The sequence below is a fragment of the Culex pipiens genome, chromosome 3 (genome assembly GCF_016801865.2).
Source record: "Culex pipiens pallens isolate TS chromosome 3, TS_CPP_V2, whole genome shotgun sequence".
NCBI classification, from domain to species: Eukaryota; Metazoa; Arthropoda; class Insecta; order Diptera; family Culicidae; genus Culex; species Culex pipiens.
The window spans coordinates 90,933,870-90,948,730 of record NC_068939.1 but is presented as its reverse complement, the minus strand read 5'-3'; the positions used below and the strand labels follow the sequence as shown (position 1 = coordinate 90,948,730).

General features: G+C 37.4%; 1 protein-coding gene across 1 annotated transcript in view; it reads left to right on the top strand.

Annotated features, from left to right (window-relative positions):
• Positions 1 to 7,263, top strand: part of LOC120431501 (uncharacterized) — a 60,885-nt gene extending 53,622 nt beyond the window's left edge. Inside the window, exon 9 of the mRNA XM_052710751.1 lies at positions 5,990 to 7,263. Within this exon, the coding sequence (XP_052566711.1) occupies positions 5,990 to 7,022 (1,033 nt within the window). The 3' untranslated portion in view covers positions 7,023 to 7,263. The remainder of the gene's footprint in view (positions 1 to 5,989) is intronic.
• The last annotated feature ends 7,598 nt before the right edge of the window (positions 7,264 to 14,861 follow it).

The window sequence follows — 14,861 nt, the reverse complement described above, 5'->3', positions numbered from 1 at the left end:
TTTGTGGTCTCTGTTGCAAGTTTCTGCTCATTTCTAGGCGTCCGCAGACTATGTGTAGTGAGTCACCCAAAACCTCTTTTACGCAAATGGACCGACGTTTTACTTCCCCATCCGATAGAAGGCCAGGAGGATAAGGCGGGAATCGAACCCGAGCCCCATAGCAACTTAGGGATCGGCTGCCGAAGCCGCTAACCACCGCGCCACGAGGCCCTCCGTTTAGTCACATTTTTTCTAAATTGACAGAAATTAGAAAAAAAAATATGCAAGATCTGTCAAAATCTTGCAAAGACAATGATTAATCTTTAATTTGGCTGACACTTATAAAATCTGATATTCCCAGATTTATCTGGCAACTTCGCAAACCCAACTGCTACACTTACATTCTATCTGTAGTGGTCCGCTCGACTTCACTCATCTTTTAAATGAAATTTTTAAAGAGATCTGTCAACGGTTGGTGAGTGACTAGAAATATTTTTAAAAATTGAGTGCCCCGGTTACAAGGCATCGTTGTAAAATCCTGATAATTCTCGGCAAAAAAATCCCTTTCTGAGAACGAATCCTTGGATGAATCCTTTTTTATGATGCATTCTGAAATTCAACATATTATATTTTGACAGGAAATGGGATAAAATATAATTCTGTCGATTTCGATTGGAAAAGCTTCAGAGAGAGCAATAATAGAAACATGAAGAAAAATCAGTTGTTGACGTTAACTATCAACAAGTAAGGCTGTTTAATTTTTCATTTGTGTGACTCGAATGAGAAATCACAAAGCCAAGGGTCCTGATTTTTGGTTCAAAGATCAGAAATCACTCACTCATCACCGAACGCCCGACATTCGTTTACCCGATTCACTAACGAATATGCTCAGAGAGGAGAGAATCTAACAAAATACCAGCGCGGCGCTCTTTTGGCCTGCATTACCACATTTTGCCGTCATAAATGATCAAAGCAAAGTCTCTTTGAGCCGTTCGCCGTACTACCCGATTGGAGTGAGAGGGAGAGCGAAAGAGAGAGTTTTCAGTAGCGATTGGTGTGGAAGTGACAAACGGTAGGAATGGATCAGAGCAGTTTTGCGTCGCGTTCGTTTTGTGCTCACGAGGGAAAGAGCCAAAAAATCTGTTTTGACTAATCATAACCCTTGATTATGACTTCGAATAAGAAATTATGATGTATTCATAATTTTAGAGGATTGCAGAAGCTTTTCTTTAAGCTCAATTCATACTAAAATCTGAGTATTAGGTAATTCTCCGCCAACTCACACAGCAGTTGCCCCGACCCCTCTTCGATTTGCGTGAAACTTTGTCCTAAGAGGTAACTTTTGTCCCTGATCACGAATTCGAGGTCCATTTTCTGATATGACAGAGGGGCGATACGAACCCTTTCATTTTTGAACATGCGAAATAAGAGGTGTTTTTCAATAATTTGCAGCCTGAACGGTGATGAGAAAGAAATTTGGTGTCAAAGGGACTTTTATGTATGTAAAATTAAACGTCCGATTTGATTACGAACTCAGAATTCCGAAAAAAACGTATTTTTCATCAAAAAAACACTAAAAAAGTTTTAAAAACTCTACCATTTCCCGTTACTTAGCTGTAAATTTTTTTGGAACATGTCATTTAATGGGAAATTTAATGTTCTTTTCGAATCTTCATTGACCCATAAGGGTCATTTTTTAATTTTTTCAACAAAAAATTTCATTTTAAAATTTCGTGTTTCTTCTAACTTTGCGGGGATTTTTTTAGAGTGCAACAATGTTCTACAAAGTTGTAGAGTAGACAATTACAAAAATTTTGATATGTAAACATAAGGGGTTTGCTTGTAACCATGACGAATTATCACGATTCTACGGAAAAAAACAATCAATGGAATCATAAAATTACACATTTTGCCCGATCCAGTATCGTTGCTGAGACATTTCTAATCCTTAGCTTTCTTAGCCTGTCAACTCTAACCAAATATGTACAGGATTGTGTTTGCTTTTGTACAAGTATGGTGCACGAGCTTTTCTGTGTACGGAATGTGATCAAATCCAATTGGGAATAGAAATCTCCTTCCCTGGCGACCACCCACATTCCTGAGCAAGATTGAAACCGGAATATCCCGGATGAAGACACGCCGCACAGACATGTGTCTTCTATTGGCACGACTTCTGGATTCTTATTACCATATTGCCGTATCATGCCCGAAGGCAACATTCATTCCGTCCACTTTTCCAAAAAGCCCGAGTGGTCACTTGGCACACACCCACACACTTTACTCATGTTGCAGTTATTGTCGTCGTCGAATAATAAATCTCTCTTTTAGGTAAGCATTTTTTTTTTGTTTCTTGGCACGATTTGTCTGCAAGTCTGGGGTCCAAGTGGCGTGCTTCATACGGACTGTTAACGACGGAGATTGGCTTAATGTGGATACGGAGGTTCTTTGGTTCGGGCAGTTCACTAGATGAGTGTGTTTATTTTCGGAGATTTATGACATTCATAAAGATATGTGTCCGACGATGCTATCACCGTAAGACTTGAAATCATACATCAACGTCGGACGCAGATGCTTGGGAAGAACTGTTGATTTGCTTAGCTTGAAGTTTAAGTTTATTTGTAAATTTTTTTTATTGTCTTATTTATTAAGTATTTGTCTTTTTTTTCGTTAATTTGGTTATTATGTCATTTGGTCGTTGGGTCTTTTGGTATATGTTCTTTGTCCATTTGCTACAATCAACGCTACACGGAGAAAAAAGAGTTCCCAAATTTGTGAACAAGCGTTCATGAAAATGGGAACCACGAACAAAGTGTTCAAATCTCATGGTACGATTTCGAACCATGGCATTTGAACACTTTGTTCGTGGATCCCATTTTCATGAACGCTTGTTCACGATTTTGGGAACTCTTTTTTCTCCGTGTATGAGGCTCCACATGACTAATGAAACAAACAAAGCAAATGAAACGAAATCAAATTACCAAGTCTTAAGTCAACCCCCGCAAAAGTAAAATTAAGTGAACTTTCCATCGACCCACAGGACACGGGACATTTCTTTGCCACCTCAATTTGGCGGTCAATGGCACTGTTGCGTGACCAGAAAGTCGAGCCCAGTTCTTTGTTCGCCGACGAGTCCGGCGTCTCTAATCGCCTAAGGATTTACGCACTTTTCGAAACGTGTCTCACACTACACACTAAAGTGAGACTAGGTCGACGACAACCTGAAATGTGGCCCCATGCATGACGTGGGTGACTAACCGCCAAACGAAACGCCGTCATTAGTGTCATGAAAGCATCGTTTGCTACCAAGTTTGGTGTGTGGAATCCTTCTAATTTACTCGCCGTGTCGGTTTTCTTTTGTCCGAGGGAAATCTTGATAAAAATCAATTGCTGAGGAGCGCAATAACTGATGGAGCTGAAACCCCATTTGAGCTTTGGTTTGGGGCGTGGTTTGCATGCAAACTTTAGGACGATGTGTGGGAGGAAGAGTTACAGCACGAAATGGGTGGTTATTTTTATATCGAAACTGGACTCAACAGGCAGCATTTTCTTAGACGTGGCATTAGAATGCTTGTGGTAAATTTTCTTTCTTTTGATATAAGGGTAAAGAGCTATTCCAGCTCAAATCAGGAACTTTTCTGGTACTCTTGTACCCGACCCTCTCCGATTTCAATGAAACTTTTAGACTTGTTATCTTAGGCTTATATAAGCTATTTTTGTGTATATGGAGCCAGTTGCACTCGATAATGACATTAGGTTTAAAAGTTAAATTTTAAGGTGATGTCACGATTTTTTTTCGTTAAAATTTTTTGTGAAAATTGCTCAAAATGTGAAAAAAAGACCCACGAAAAATGAAGGATAGTATGTCTCTTCTAAAAAAATACAAAAATCATTTACTAAAACTGTTTCTTTTAAAAGTGGTCTAAACGTCAAAATTTTCAAAAACTGATAGTGGGAATCGATTCTTCAGACATTTTTACATATAAGTCTCCATATTGACCATTGTCCTATGTCCAATCCTTGTGAAGATACAGCGGTTTTAAAAATAAAAATGTTGAAATAATAGGTTTTTGTGTGGTTTTTATCAATTTCTATATGACAGACTTGATTTATCAGTCTCGTAAATAAATACGTTTTTTTTCGGAATTTTGAGTACGCCATCAAATCGGGCGTCTAATTTTACACAAAAATCCTTTGACACAAAATTTCTATCTCTTCACGGTTGCGAGCTACAAATCACTGAAAACGTGTCTTAGTAAAAAACCAGAAAAATGAAAGGGGTCGTACCGCCCCACCGTCACGAAATATCGAAAAATGGACCTCGGATTCGTGATCAGGAACCAAAATAACCCCTTAGAGCAAAGTTTCACGCAAATCGAAGAGGGGTCGGGGCAACTTTTCCGATTTCGTGTGAGTTTGTGGAGAATTACCCATTGAATGTACACTAAAACCCCCGTTAACGCGCAGGCGTTACGCTTTTTGTTTGGTTGATTTCTAGAAAACAGTGTAATGTTTTGTAGATCTGCACAAGACCTATAAATCGCTTTAAAAAGATTGCAAAAATATTGCGTCGTTCCAGAGAAATCGACGAAATACAAAGCGTAACGCCTGAGCGTAAACCGGGGTTTTAGTGTATGGGCTTGCTCCACAGTTTTGAAATAGTAGTTTATGCAACAAGTTGCAAAAAGAGGATTTTTTCAGCACGAGTCGTACATTTATCCAACGAGGTTCACCGAGTTGGATAAATACGACGAGTGCTGAAAAAATCAAGTTTTGCAACGAGTTCCATACAACATTTTTTGCAATTTCGAAAAACACCCATTGAGTGAAATTTTAAGTCGAATTTTCATGTATTTTGTCAATAAATCGTTTAAATCAAAAAAATGGTTGAAAAGTGTTACTTTTCGAAACAAGTGCTGAAAAGTTCAACTTTTCAGCACCCATTTCAGTGCTAAAAAAGTAGAACTTTTCAGCATTTATTTTGAAAAGTGTTGCTATTCGATTTTGTTATTTTTGGTACAGAAAAGTAGGCTATTTCGTCGTTCAAGAATGACGGGAAAAGTAAGTAGTTTCACGACGGAATTGCAAAAAAAAACATTGTTTCACTCTAACAATAAGCCAGCAATGTTACAAAGTTGTTAGTTTTTAGTTTTTAGTTTTTAGTTTTTAGTTTTTAGTTTTTAGTTTTTAGTTTTTAATTTTTAGTTTTTAGTTTTTAGTTTTTAGTTTTTAGTTTTTAGTTTTTAGTTTTTAGTTTTTAGTTTTTAGTTTTTAGTTTTTAGTTTTTAGTTTTTAGTTTTTAGTTTTTAGTTTTTAGTTTTTAGTTTTTAGTTTTTAGTTTTTAGTTTTTAGTTTTTAGTTTTTAGTTTTTAGTTTTTAGTTTTTAGTTTTTAGTTTTTAGTTTTAGTTTTTAGTTTTTAGTTTTTAGTTTTTAGTTTTTAGTTTTTAGTTTTTAGTTTTTAGTTTTTAGTTTTTAGTTTTTAGTTTTTAGTTTTTAGTTTTTAGTTTTTAGTTTTTAGTTTTTAGTTTTTAGTTTTTAGTTTTTAGTTTTTAGTTTTTAGTTTTTAGTTTTTAGTTTTTAGTTTTTAGTTTTTAGTTTTTATTTTTTTTTACAAATTCATGCCATAATAAAATCTAAAATAAGAAAATGAAATAAAAGGATGTCGCAAATTTGATTTTTATACAATCTTTGTCTAAAACGAGTATTTATGCTCGAGAAATATCTAGTTTTTTGTTATTTTGAACAACATTTGTATTCAACTAAAGACAATTGAGGAGACTTCAATGTTATTTTAAAAGATTTCAATATTCGTAATTTGAATCTTTTGATAGGTTGGAGAACTAAGAGTGCTTGTGGAAGAAAAAAATAGGTTTGAAGCTTTGAAAATTACTCGACTCTAAAGGCTTATCTGAGATGTTTTGTAAATTTTGAATCCAGATTATTTAATGATTAGTAATTTTTGTACTTGAGCCCCAATTAACCAAACATTCCTTTCTCTCCTCTCCCTTCCAGGAGCCAACTGTCCATCTGTTCGGAGCCGGCCCCGATCCGCAACCTATCCTGTCAATCGAGCTTAGAACCGTGTGTGCCCGAAGAGGACAGCCCGGAGCTGGAGGATCCTCCGCCACCACCCCGTAAAATATCCCCCGCTGCTACCTCCGAAGTCCTTCCCGCCGCCGCAGTGCGTCCCGATTCGCTGGTCCTGGACGGCGATGGTCAGTCGGCTGGCAACGAGAAGACAAATCGCTTCCTGTATCGAAGCAACTCGACGAAGAGCTTCCGCAAGCCGAAGCCGAAAATCAAGAGCAAAAAACTGAGCAACGAATTCGACCAGATTTACGTTATTAGCAGTGGTGAGCATGGTGGTGGTCAATCTGGTGGGGGGACCGGAAGTCGTTTTCCTAATTTCTACCACGCAAAGGACGACGAGTGTTACAACTCGATTGAGGTGATCCACGAGCGGCGGAGCAAGAACTTTAGCAAGTTCAACAGTGTGTGTGGTGGCGGGGATGAACCGTTGGAGGCGGAGTTGAGGTCGGAGCCGGAGGTTGTGGGGTTGGGGTCAAACAAGTTCAGCGTGGTGGCAGACATCTCACCGGCCATGGCCAATCTCGCGGGAAGTCAGGAGAAGCTGCTCCCGGAAGAGGCGCCCCTCAAAAGCTGTGCCATCGATTCGGCAGAACAGCGACTGCTAAGTGGATCGACGGAGGACGAAGACGATGAAGTGGGACTTGCTAAAACGTCGGGACGGCATGTCGCCGATCACAATGGCTCCATTCAGCGGTATGACACGGTTATCTACAATGCAGCTGGAGCTGGAGCCGGTGGTAGCAGCAGTGTTGAAAGTGAAGAAACTCCCGAGGCTGACAAAGAGGTCGACTATTGTGGGCTGCTTCCCGAAGGAGGACCACCTGGTGGAGACAATGGCCACGATGATGGTGTCACCTCCGCTGGGACAGGGACTAAACTAAGTGAAGAAGGCGAAGGTGTGGGTGGTGATGATGATGACGGTAATAATATCATTAGCAGGCAGTCGTGTGTGTGAGTGAAAGAAGAATGCTGCTGCTGTGACATGGACCACAGACGACGGTGTGAGTTAAAAGCTGCTGCTGCTGCTGTGACAAGGGTTGAACGGTGGCACGTTATTTGTTAATTTTAAGGTGAACAGATTACGGTCGCTTTTCTGGAGGGGAGATTTTTATCTTTTGCTGGTTTGGAAGAGGGTGTTTTGAACATTTTCGCTAGATATCTCCTTCAACTAGAATTGCTAGTGTGAACATTTTTATCTTGTTGAACTGTTGAATATTAACTTTAGAAATTTTGTCAAGGGAAAATTGAGTAAAAGCTTTAGAAATATACAAAAACTTCTCATATAACGTCAGTGAGGTGAATCAGAATCTAACCAAATAAGAATTACCGTAAACTGGGAAGACATTGATAAGAATTTATTTTTCTAATATTAATTAAATGGTACGACTTGTCTCCAGATTGATAAATTTTAAACATGTACATGGTAGGCCACTAACTGTACATGTACGTTTAAAAAAAAAATCAATGCTGTTTTGAAATAAAAAGTTTCGTTGAAAAATGTAAAAGAATTTAACCCGTACAAGCTAAACGTCTGAATGGAAGAATCGAAAAATCTTTAAAACTGCCGTATTTTTGACCTGTTTGACCAAATCCTTGACATCCGGTAGTCAAAAGAACGGGAAAGATCTCTAGTTTTCGATTCCGGGGAGAAATCCGAGTTTGGACCATTTTCACCGGAGTTATTCCGGATCGTAGTGGGGTACCTTTTTGACTGGCAGGCCGCATCCATACAGAAAATTAATTAAAATTGACAAAACTTACTGTAAATAAACAGAACATGCCCCAAAACATATTTGGATCAATGTTGGACCATCCTAGCAAGTGTGGCAACCGGTTCCGGTTCTGGCCACCCTCGGAACCGGTTCCACGAGTGGGTAAGACTGTAACACATTACAAGTCACCTTTTGCCTTCGTTGTGTTCGTAAAAATATACAAAAAAATATATATATATTCAGATACAGATCCCAAATAATAAACAGGCCTTGTATGGCCACTATGGCTTGATCCCCGGAACATCCGGAACACGGTTCCAGAGGACCATTTATACGAAACTTGCACATATAGCTTGCGACATGTCAAAAATCATGGTTTTGTATCGTAAAAGTCAACCAACCCACTGAAATAAAGTTTGGACACAATGTGGCCACTATGGCTTGACCCCCGGAACATCCGGAACACGGTTCCAGAGAACCATTTATACGAAACTTGCACACATAGCTTGCGACATGTCAAAAATCATGGTTTTGTATCGTAAAAGTCAACCAACCCACTGAAATAAAGTTTGGACACAATGTGGCCACTATGGCTTGACCCCCGGAACATCCGGAACACGGTTCCAGAGGACCATTTATACGAAACTTGCACATATAGCTTGCGACATGTCAAAAATCATGGTTTTGTATCGTAAAAGTCAACCAACCCACTGAAATAAAGTTTGGACACAATGTGGCCACTATGGCTTGACCCCCGGAACATCCGGAACACGGTTCCAGTGGACCATTTTTTGTAAACTGGCACATATAACTTGCGACATGTCAAAAATCATGGTTTTGCATCGCCAAATTCAATCAACACACTCAAATAAAGTTTGGACATAATGTGGCCACTATGGCTTGACTCCCGGAACATCCGGAACACGGTTCCAGTGGACAATTTTTTGTAAACTGGCACATATAACTTGCGACATGTCAAAAATCATGGTTTTGCATCGCCAAATTCAACAAACCCACTGAAATAAAGTTTGGACACAATGTGGCCACTATGGCTTGACCCCTGGAACATCCGGAACACGGTTCCAGTGGACCATATTTTGTAAACTGGCACATATAACTTGCGACATGTCAAAAATCATGGTTTTGCATCGCCAAATTCAACCAACCCACTGAAATAAAGTTTGGACACAATGTGGCCACTATGGCTTGACCCCTGGAACATCCGGAACACGGTTCCAGTGGACCATATTTTGTAAACTGGCACATATAACTTGCGACATGTCAAAAATCATGGTTTTGCATCGCCAAATTCAATCAACACACTCAAATAAAGTTTGGACATAATGTGGCCACTATGGCTTGACTCCCGGAACATCCGGAACACGGTTCCAGTGGACCATTTATACGAAACTTGCACATATAGCTTGCGACATGTCAAAAATCATGGCATGACCCCCAGAACATCCAGAACACGGTTCCAGTGGACCATTTATACAAAATTAGATCATATAGCTTGTGACATGTCAAAAATCATGGTTTTGCATCGCCAAATTCCACCAACCCACTCAAATGAAGTTTGGACACACTGTGGCCACTATGGCTTGACCCTCGGAACATCCGGAACACGGTTCCAGTGGACCATTTATACGAAACTTGCACATATAGCTTGCGACATGTCAAAAATCATGGCATGACCCCCAGAACATCCAGAACACGGTTCCAGTGGACCATTTATACAAAATTAGATCATATAGCTTGTGACATGTCAAAAGTCATGGTTTTGCATCGCCAAATTCCACCAACCCACTCAAATGAAGTTTGGACACACTGTGGCCACTATGGCTTGACCCCCAGAACATTCAAAACACGGTGCCAGTGGACCATTTATACAAAATTAGATCATATAGCTTGTGACATGTCAAAAATCATGGTTTTGCAACGCCAAATTCCACCAACCCACTCAAATGAAGTTTGGACACACTGTGGCCACTATGGCTTGACCCTCGGAACATCTGGAACACGGTTCACGTGAATTATGTATACAAATAGTTTGCACAGCTTGTGCCTTTGGTTTTGATGCATTTTTCAAACCATTTATTTCATCATCATTATTTCCAAAATCAAAATACTGTCGTACATTTTTGGGATTTATTTTAGGTAGTAGTCAGTTTGGCAAATAGTGATCGTGCTCAGCACTTACAATTTGCACACAGCAAGAATCGAACACTTTCTCGGTTGTGTTTTTTTTTCAACACATACGTATCGTCCACAGTTGTGGCAGTTGTGCGTTCCGGATGTTCCGGGAGTCAAGCCATAGTGGCCACATTGTGTCCAAACTTTATTTCAGTGGGTTGGTTGAATTTGGCGATGCAAAACCATGATTTTTGACATGTCGCAAGTTATATGTGCCAGTTTACAAAAAATTGTCCACTGGAACCGTGTTCCGGATGTTCCGGGAGTCAAGCCATAGTGGCCACATTGTGTCCAAACTTTATTTCAGTGGGTTGGTTGAATTTGGCGATGCAAAACCATGATTTTTGACATGTCGCAAGTTATATGTGCCAGTTTACAAAAAATTGTCCACTGGAACCGTGTTCCGGATGTTCCAGGGGTCAAGCCATAGTGGCCACATTGTGTCCAAACTTCATTTGAGTGGGTTGGTGGAATTTGGCGATGCAAAACCATTATTTTTGACATGTCGCAAGCTATATGTGCAAGTTTACAAAATATGGTCCACTGGAACCGTGTTCCGGATGTTCCAGGGGTCAAGCCATAGTGGCCACATTGTGTCCAAACTTCATTTGAGTGGGTTGGTGGAATTTGGCGATGCAAAACCATTATTTTTGACATGTCGCAAGCTATATGTGCAAGTTTACAAAATATGGTCCACTGGAACCGTGTTCCGGATGTTCCGGGGGTCAAGCCATAGTGGCCACATTGTGTTCAAACTTTATTTCAGTGGGTTGGTTGACTTTTACGATACAAAACCATGATTTTTGACATGTCGCAAGCTATATGTGCAAGTTTCGTATAAATGGTCCTCTGGAACCGTGTTCCGGATGTTCCGGGGGTCAAGCCATAGTGGCCATACAAGGCCTGTTTATTATTTGGGATCTGTATCTGAATATATATATATTTTTTTTGTATATTTTTACGAACACAACGAAGGCAAAATGTGACTTGTAATGTGTTATAGTCTTACCCACTCGTGGAACCGGTTCCGAGGGTGGCCAGAACCGGAACCGGTTGCCACACTTGCTAGGATGGTCCAACATTGATCCAAATATGTTTTGGGGCATGTTCTGTTTATTTACAGTAAGTTTTGTCAATTTTAATTAATTTTCTGTATGGATGCAGCCGGCCAGTCAAAAAGGTACCCCACTACGATCCGGAATAACTCCGGTGAAAGTGGTCCAAACTCGGATTTCTCCCCGGAATCGAAAACTAGAGATCTTTCCCGTTCTTTTGACTACCGGATGTCAAGGATTTGGTCAAACAGGTCAAAAATACGGCAGTTTTAAAGATTTTTCGATTCTTCCATTCAGACGTTTAGCTTGTACGGGTTAAATTAAAGATAAAAATATTATTAAAAGTTTTCATCTCTACAAAAGTTTCATGTGAAAAAACAAGATGCAATCTGCAATGCAATGCAATCTGTACCAATTTTTTTTTTTTTAAATTAAACTTTCCATGCCAAATCATCAAATTTCGTGAAAAAAATTACGGGACTCAGAGAAAATCAGAATAAAAATAATATAATATTGACTTACTTTTACAATAATATTGTCAATGTCAATTTAAATAAGTTTTATTTAAAAACTTTTAAAAAATAATACAACAAATTCAGAGTTATTTTTCATGAGGTCCTATAAGCTAAAGTGTTTCATATGTTTATGTTCATGTTCATATGTTTCATATAACTCTAGAAATATAGAGATTAAACATGTGCATTAAAGTAAACAAACAAAAAGCTATAATCCACAGAAATAGAAATTGTGTTTGGTAGAAAATAACTGCAAATATTCTGCAATTTGTATTTATAACTTGGTTATACCGATTTTTTTTTAAGTTTGGCTGATTCTTATTTATTATTTTTTAATTTATTATTAGTTCATAACAATTTATATTTCTTTTTCAAATAGTTTATATCAATCTTTTTAACTGAATGTGACTATAATTTTCGTAAAAAATATTTGTAGGTAAAATATTTGTTAATTTTGTTATATTTTCTAGCATTAGAGCAACCGTCTACAAAATCGGCCGATTTCGACCATTTTTATTTTTTGTATTTTTTGATTTGACTCAAACTTTGTAGGGGCCTTCCCTATGACCAAATAAGCTATTTTGTGTCATTGGTTCATCCATACAAGTTACCATACAATTTTGGCTGCTGTCCATACAAAAATGGTATGTAAATATTCAAACAGCTGTAACTTTTGAGTGAATTTTCTGATCAATTTGGTGTCTTCGGCAAAGTTGTAGGTATTGTTGAGGACAATTGAGAAAAAAATATGTACACGTAAAAAAAAAATTTTTTTTCACTAAAACTCAATTTCCCAAAATACGTACTTTTTGATTTTCGAGATTTTTAGATATGTTTTAGGGGACTAAAATCCGCAACTTTTGAGCTACAGAGAAACATGGTCAAAAAATCTGCCGCCAAGTTATGAATTTTTGAAAAATAGTGATTTTTGGAAAAAAATCCAAATTTCATGCAAAAACCAATTTGAAGTTATTTTGAATTGAATTTGCAATCGAAAAGTACTTTACAATTTTTTTGATAAAGGGCTTCGTTTTCAAGATATAGCCACCGAAAGTTTGATTTTAGCAAAATATTTGCAGTTTTTCGATTTTTAAAAATAGTGACCATGAGCGACCATTTCTAAAAATATTTTTTTTGAAAATTTCAGAAAATTTGCTATAAAATTGTCTAAGAGACATTGAAGATTGGACCTCGGGTTGCAGAGATGCAGCCGCTTTAAGAAAAAGAAACACGAAAATTGAAGTTTTCTAAGTCTCACCAAAACAACCCACCATTTTCTAATGTCGATATCTCAGCAACTAATGGTCCGATTTTCAATGTTAATACATGAAACATTCGTGAAATTTTCCGATCTTTTCGAAAAAAATATTTTGAAAAAAATTAAATCAAAACTAACATTTTAAATGGGCGTAATATTCAATGTTTGGCCCTTTTAAAATGTTAGTCTTTAATATTTTTAGACATGGTCGCTCATGGTCACTATTTTTAAAAATCGAAAAACTGCAAATATTTTGCTAAAATCAAACTTTCGGTGCCTATATCTTGGAAACGAAGCCATTTATCAAAAAAATTGTCAAGTGCTTTTCGATTGCAAATTCAATTTTGCATTAAAAATTGATTTCAAATTTGTTTTTGCATGAAATTTGGATTTTTTCCAAAAATCACCAATTTTTCAAAAAATCATAACTTGGCGGCAGATTTTTTGACCATGTTTCTCTATAGCTCAAAAGTTGCGGATTTTAGTCCTCTAAAACATATCAAAAAATCTCGAAAATCAAAAAATACTTATTTTGGGAAATTGAGTTTTAGTGAAAAAAAAGTTGATAAAAAAATCTGCAATTTTTTTTTTCCGTGTACATATTTTTTTCTCAATTGTCCTCAACAATACCTTCAACTTTGCCGAAGACACCAAATTGATCAGAAAATTCACTCAAAAGTTACAGCTCTTTGAATATTTACATACCATTTTTGTATGGACAGCAGCCAAATTGTATGGAGACTTGTATGGGTGAACCAATGACACAAAATAGCTTATTTGGTCACAGGGAAGGCCCCCACAAAGTTTGAGCCAAATCAAAAAATACAAATAAAATCCATTTCCGGTTTTGGTAGAGAATTGCTCATTAATAAAAAAATCGATTTCACAGAAATTTCTGAATATCACAAATTTCACGCTGTCCGTGAAATCGTGAAAATTTTATAACGCTGGTTTTAATGTTTCATTTGAAAAAAATACCAGTTAAATGTTTGTTTTTTTTTATTTTTGAAAAAAAATGTCCACAAATTTGAGGTTAATTTAATAAAAAGTTCCAAGTTTCATTAAAAATTCATTCGAAATTGTTCAGAAACAAAATATTTTTTTGAACGCAAAAACAATTTTTAACATTTTTTTCAAAACTTACTCAGCAGTCATTTTTACTGAAATTTTCTATAAATCTGAAAATATTTTTGAATTCCATTTCAATTACACATAAAACACATAAAAACTAATTTCAAATGTTCTTTGTATAAAATTGTCCGATGCATCCGATAATATTGCATCGCCGTGTTCAGATTCAATCTCATTTTCATTAATAAAAACATGGCACTTTGAGAGTATTTATGTTGTAATAATAATAGGCTGTCCCTCCTTGCCCTTTAAATACGGTTCTTAAAAATCAGGGGGCGAAAAAAAAATTTTTTTTTCAGAAAAACTTTAAAGTTTCAATGCAATTTGAAATTCAATCTACTTTAATGATCATTTTTAACATGCTTGAGTAAATTTTAAAATAATTCGAGTTTTTGTTTACTGTATTCTGTTTATAGAGTTGTTTTTTTTTTGTTTGTTGGGGACATGACACGTAACAATCTTTGCTGACAAATCCACGGTAATAGATCATGTCAATTTGATAGTCGAGACAAAACTGTCATTCTACCAAAGTCCTTTTCTGAACTCGTGCTCCTTAAACCTTAGATTATGGTACACGCCTGTAATCAGCAATGAATCTTTCAGTTGCTTTCCGTAATCAGCAATACAATTTTTTTCGCAAGCTTCAGAATCATTGCAACACATCGCGTACGAGTCTTCGAGAGCTTATTCCCTGTTTAATAGATATCTAAGCCATCTCAGGGGCGGATAGAAGAAAAATCTCCTTTCAATTCCCCAACGAGTCCTTTCATCACCCCTAACGGCCATCATCAGATACGTGTTCACCGGCAAGCGCAAAGATTTTCCGAATTCCTCAGCCGAAGCTGCTCGAATTTATGTACCATAAAAGCTGCCCATAAAAATAAATCCGGCCACGCTGAATCGACCAACGGATTGCCGGGGACGAAAGGG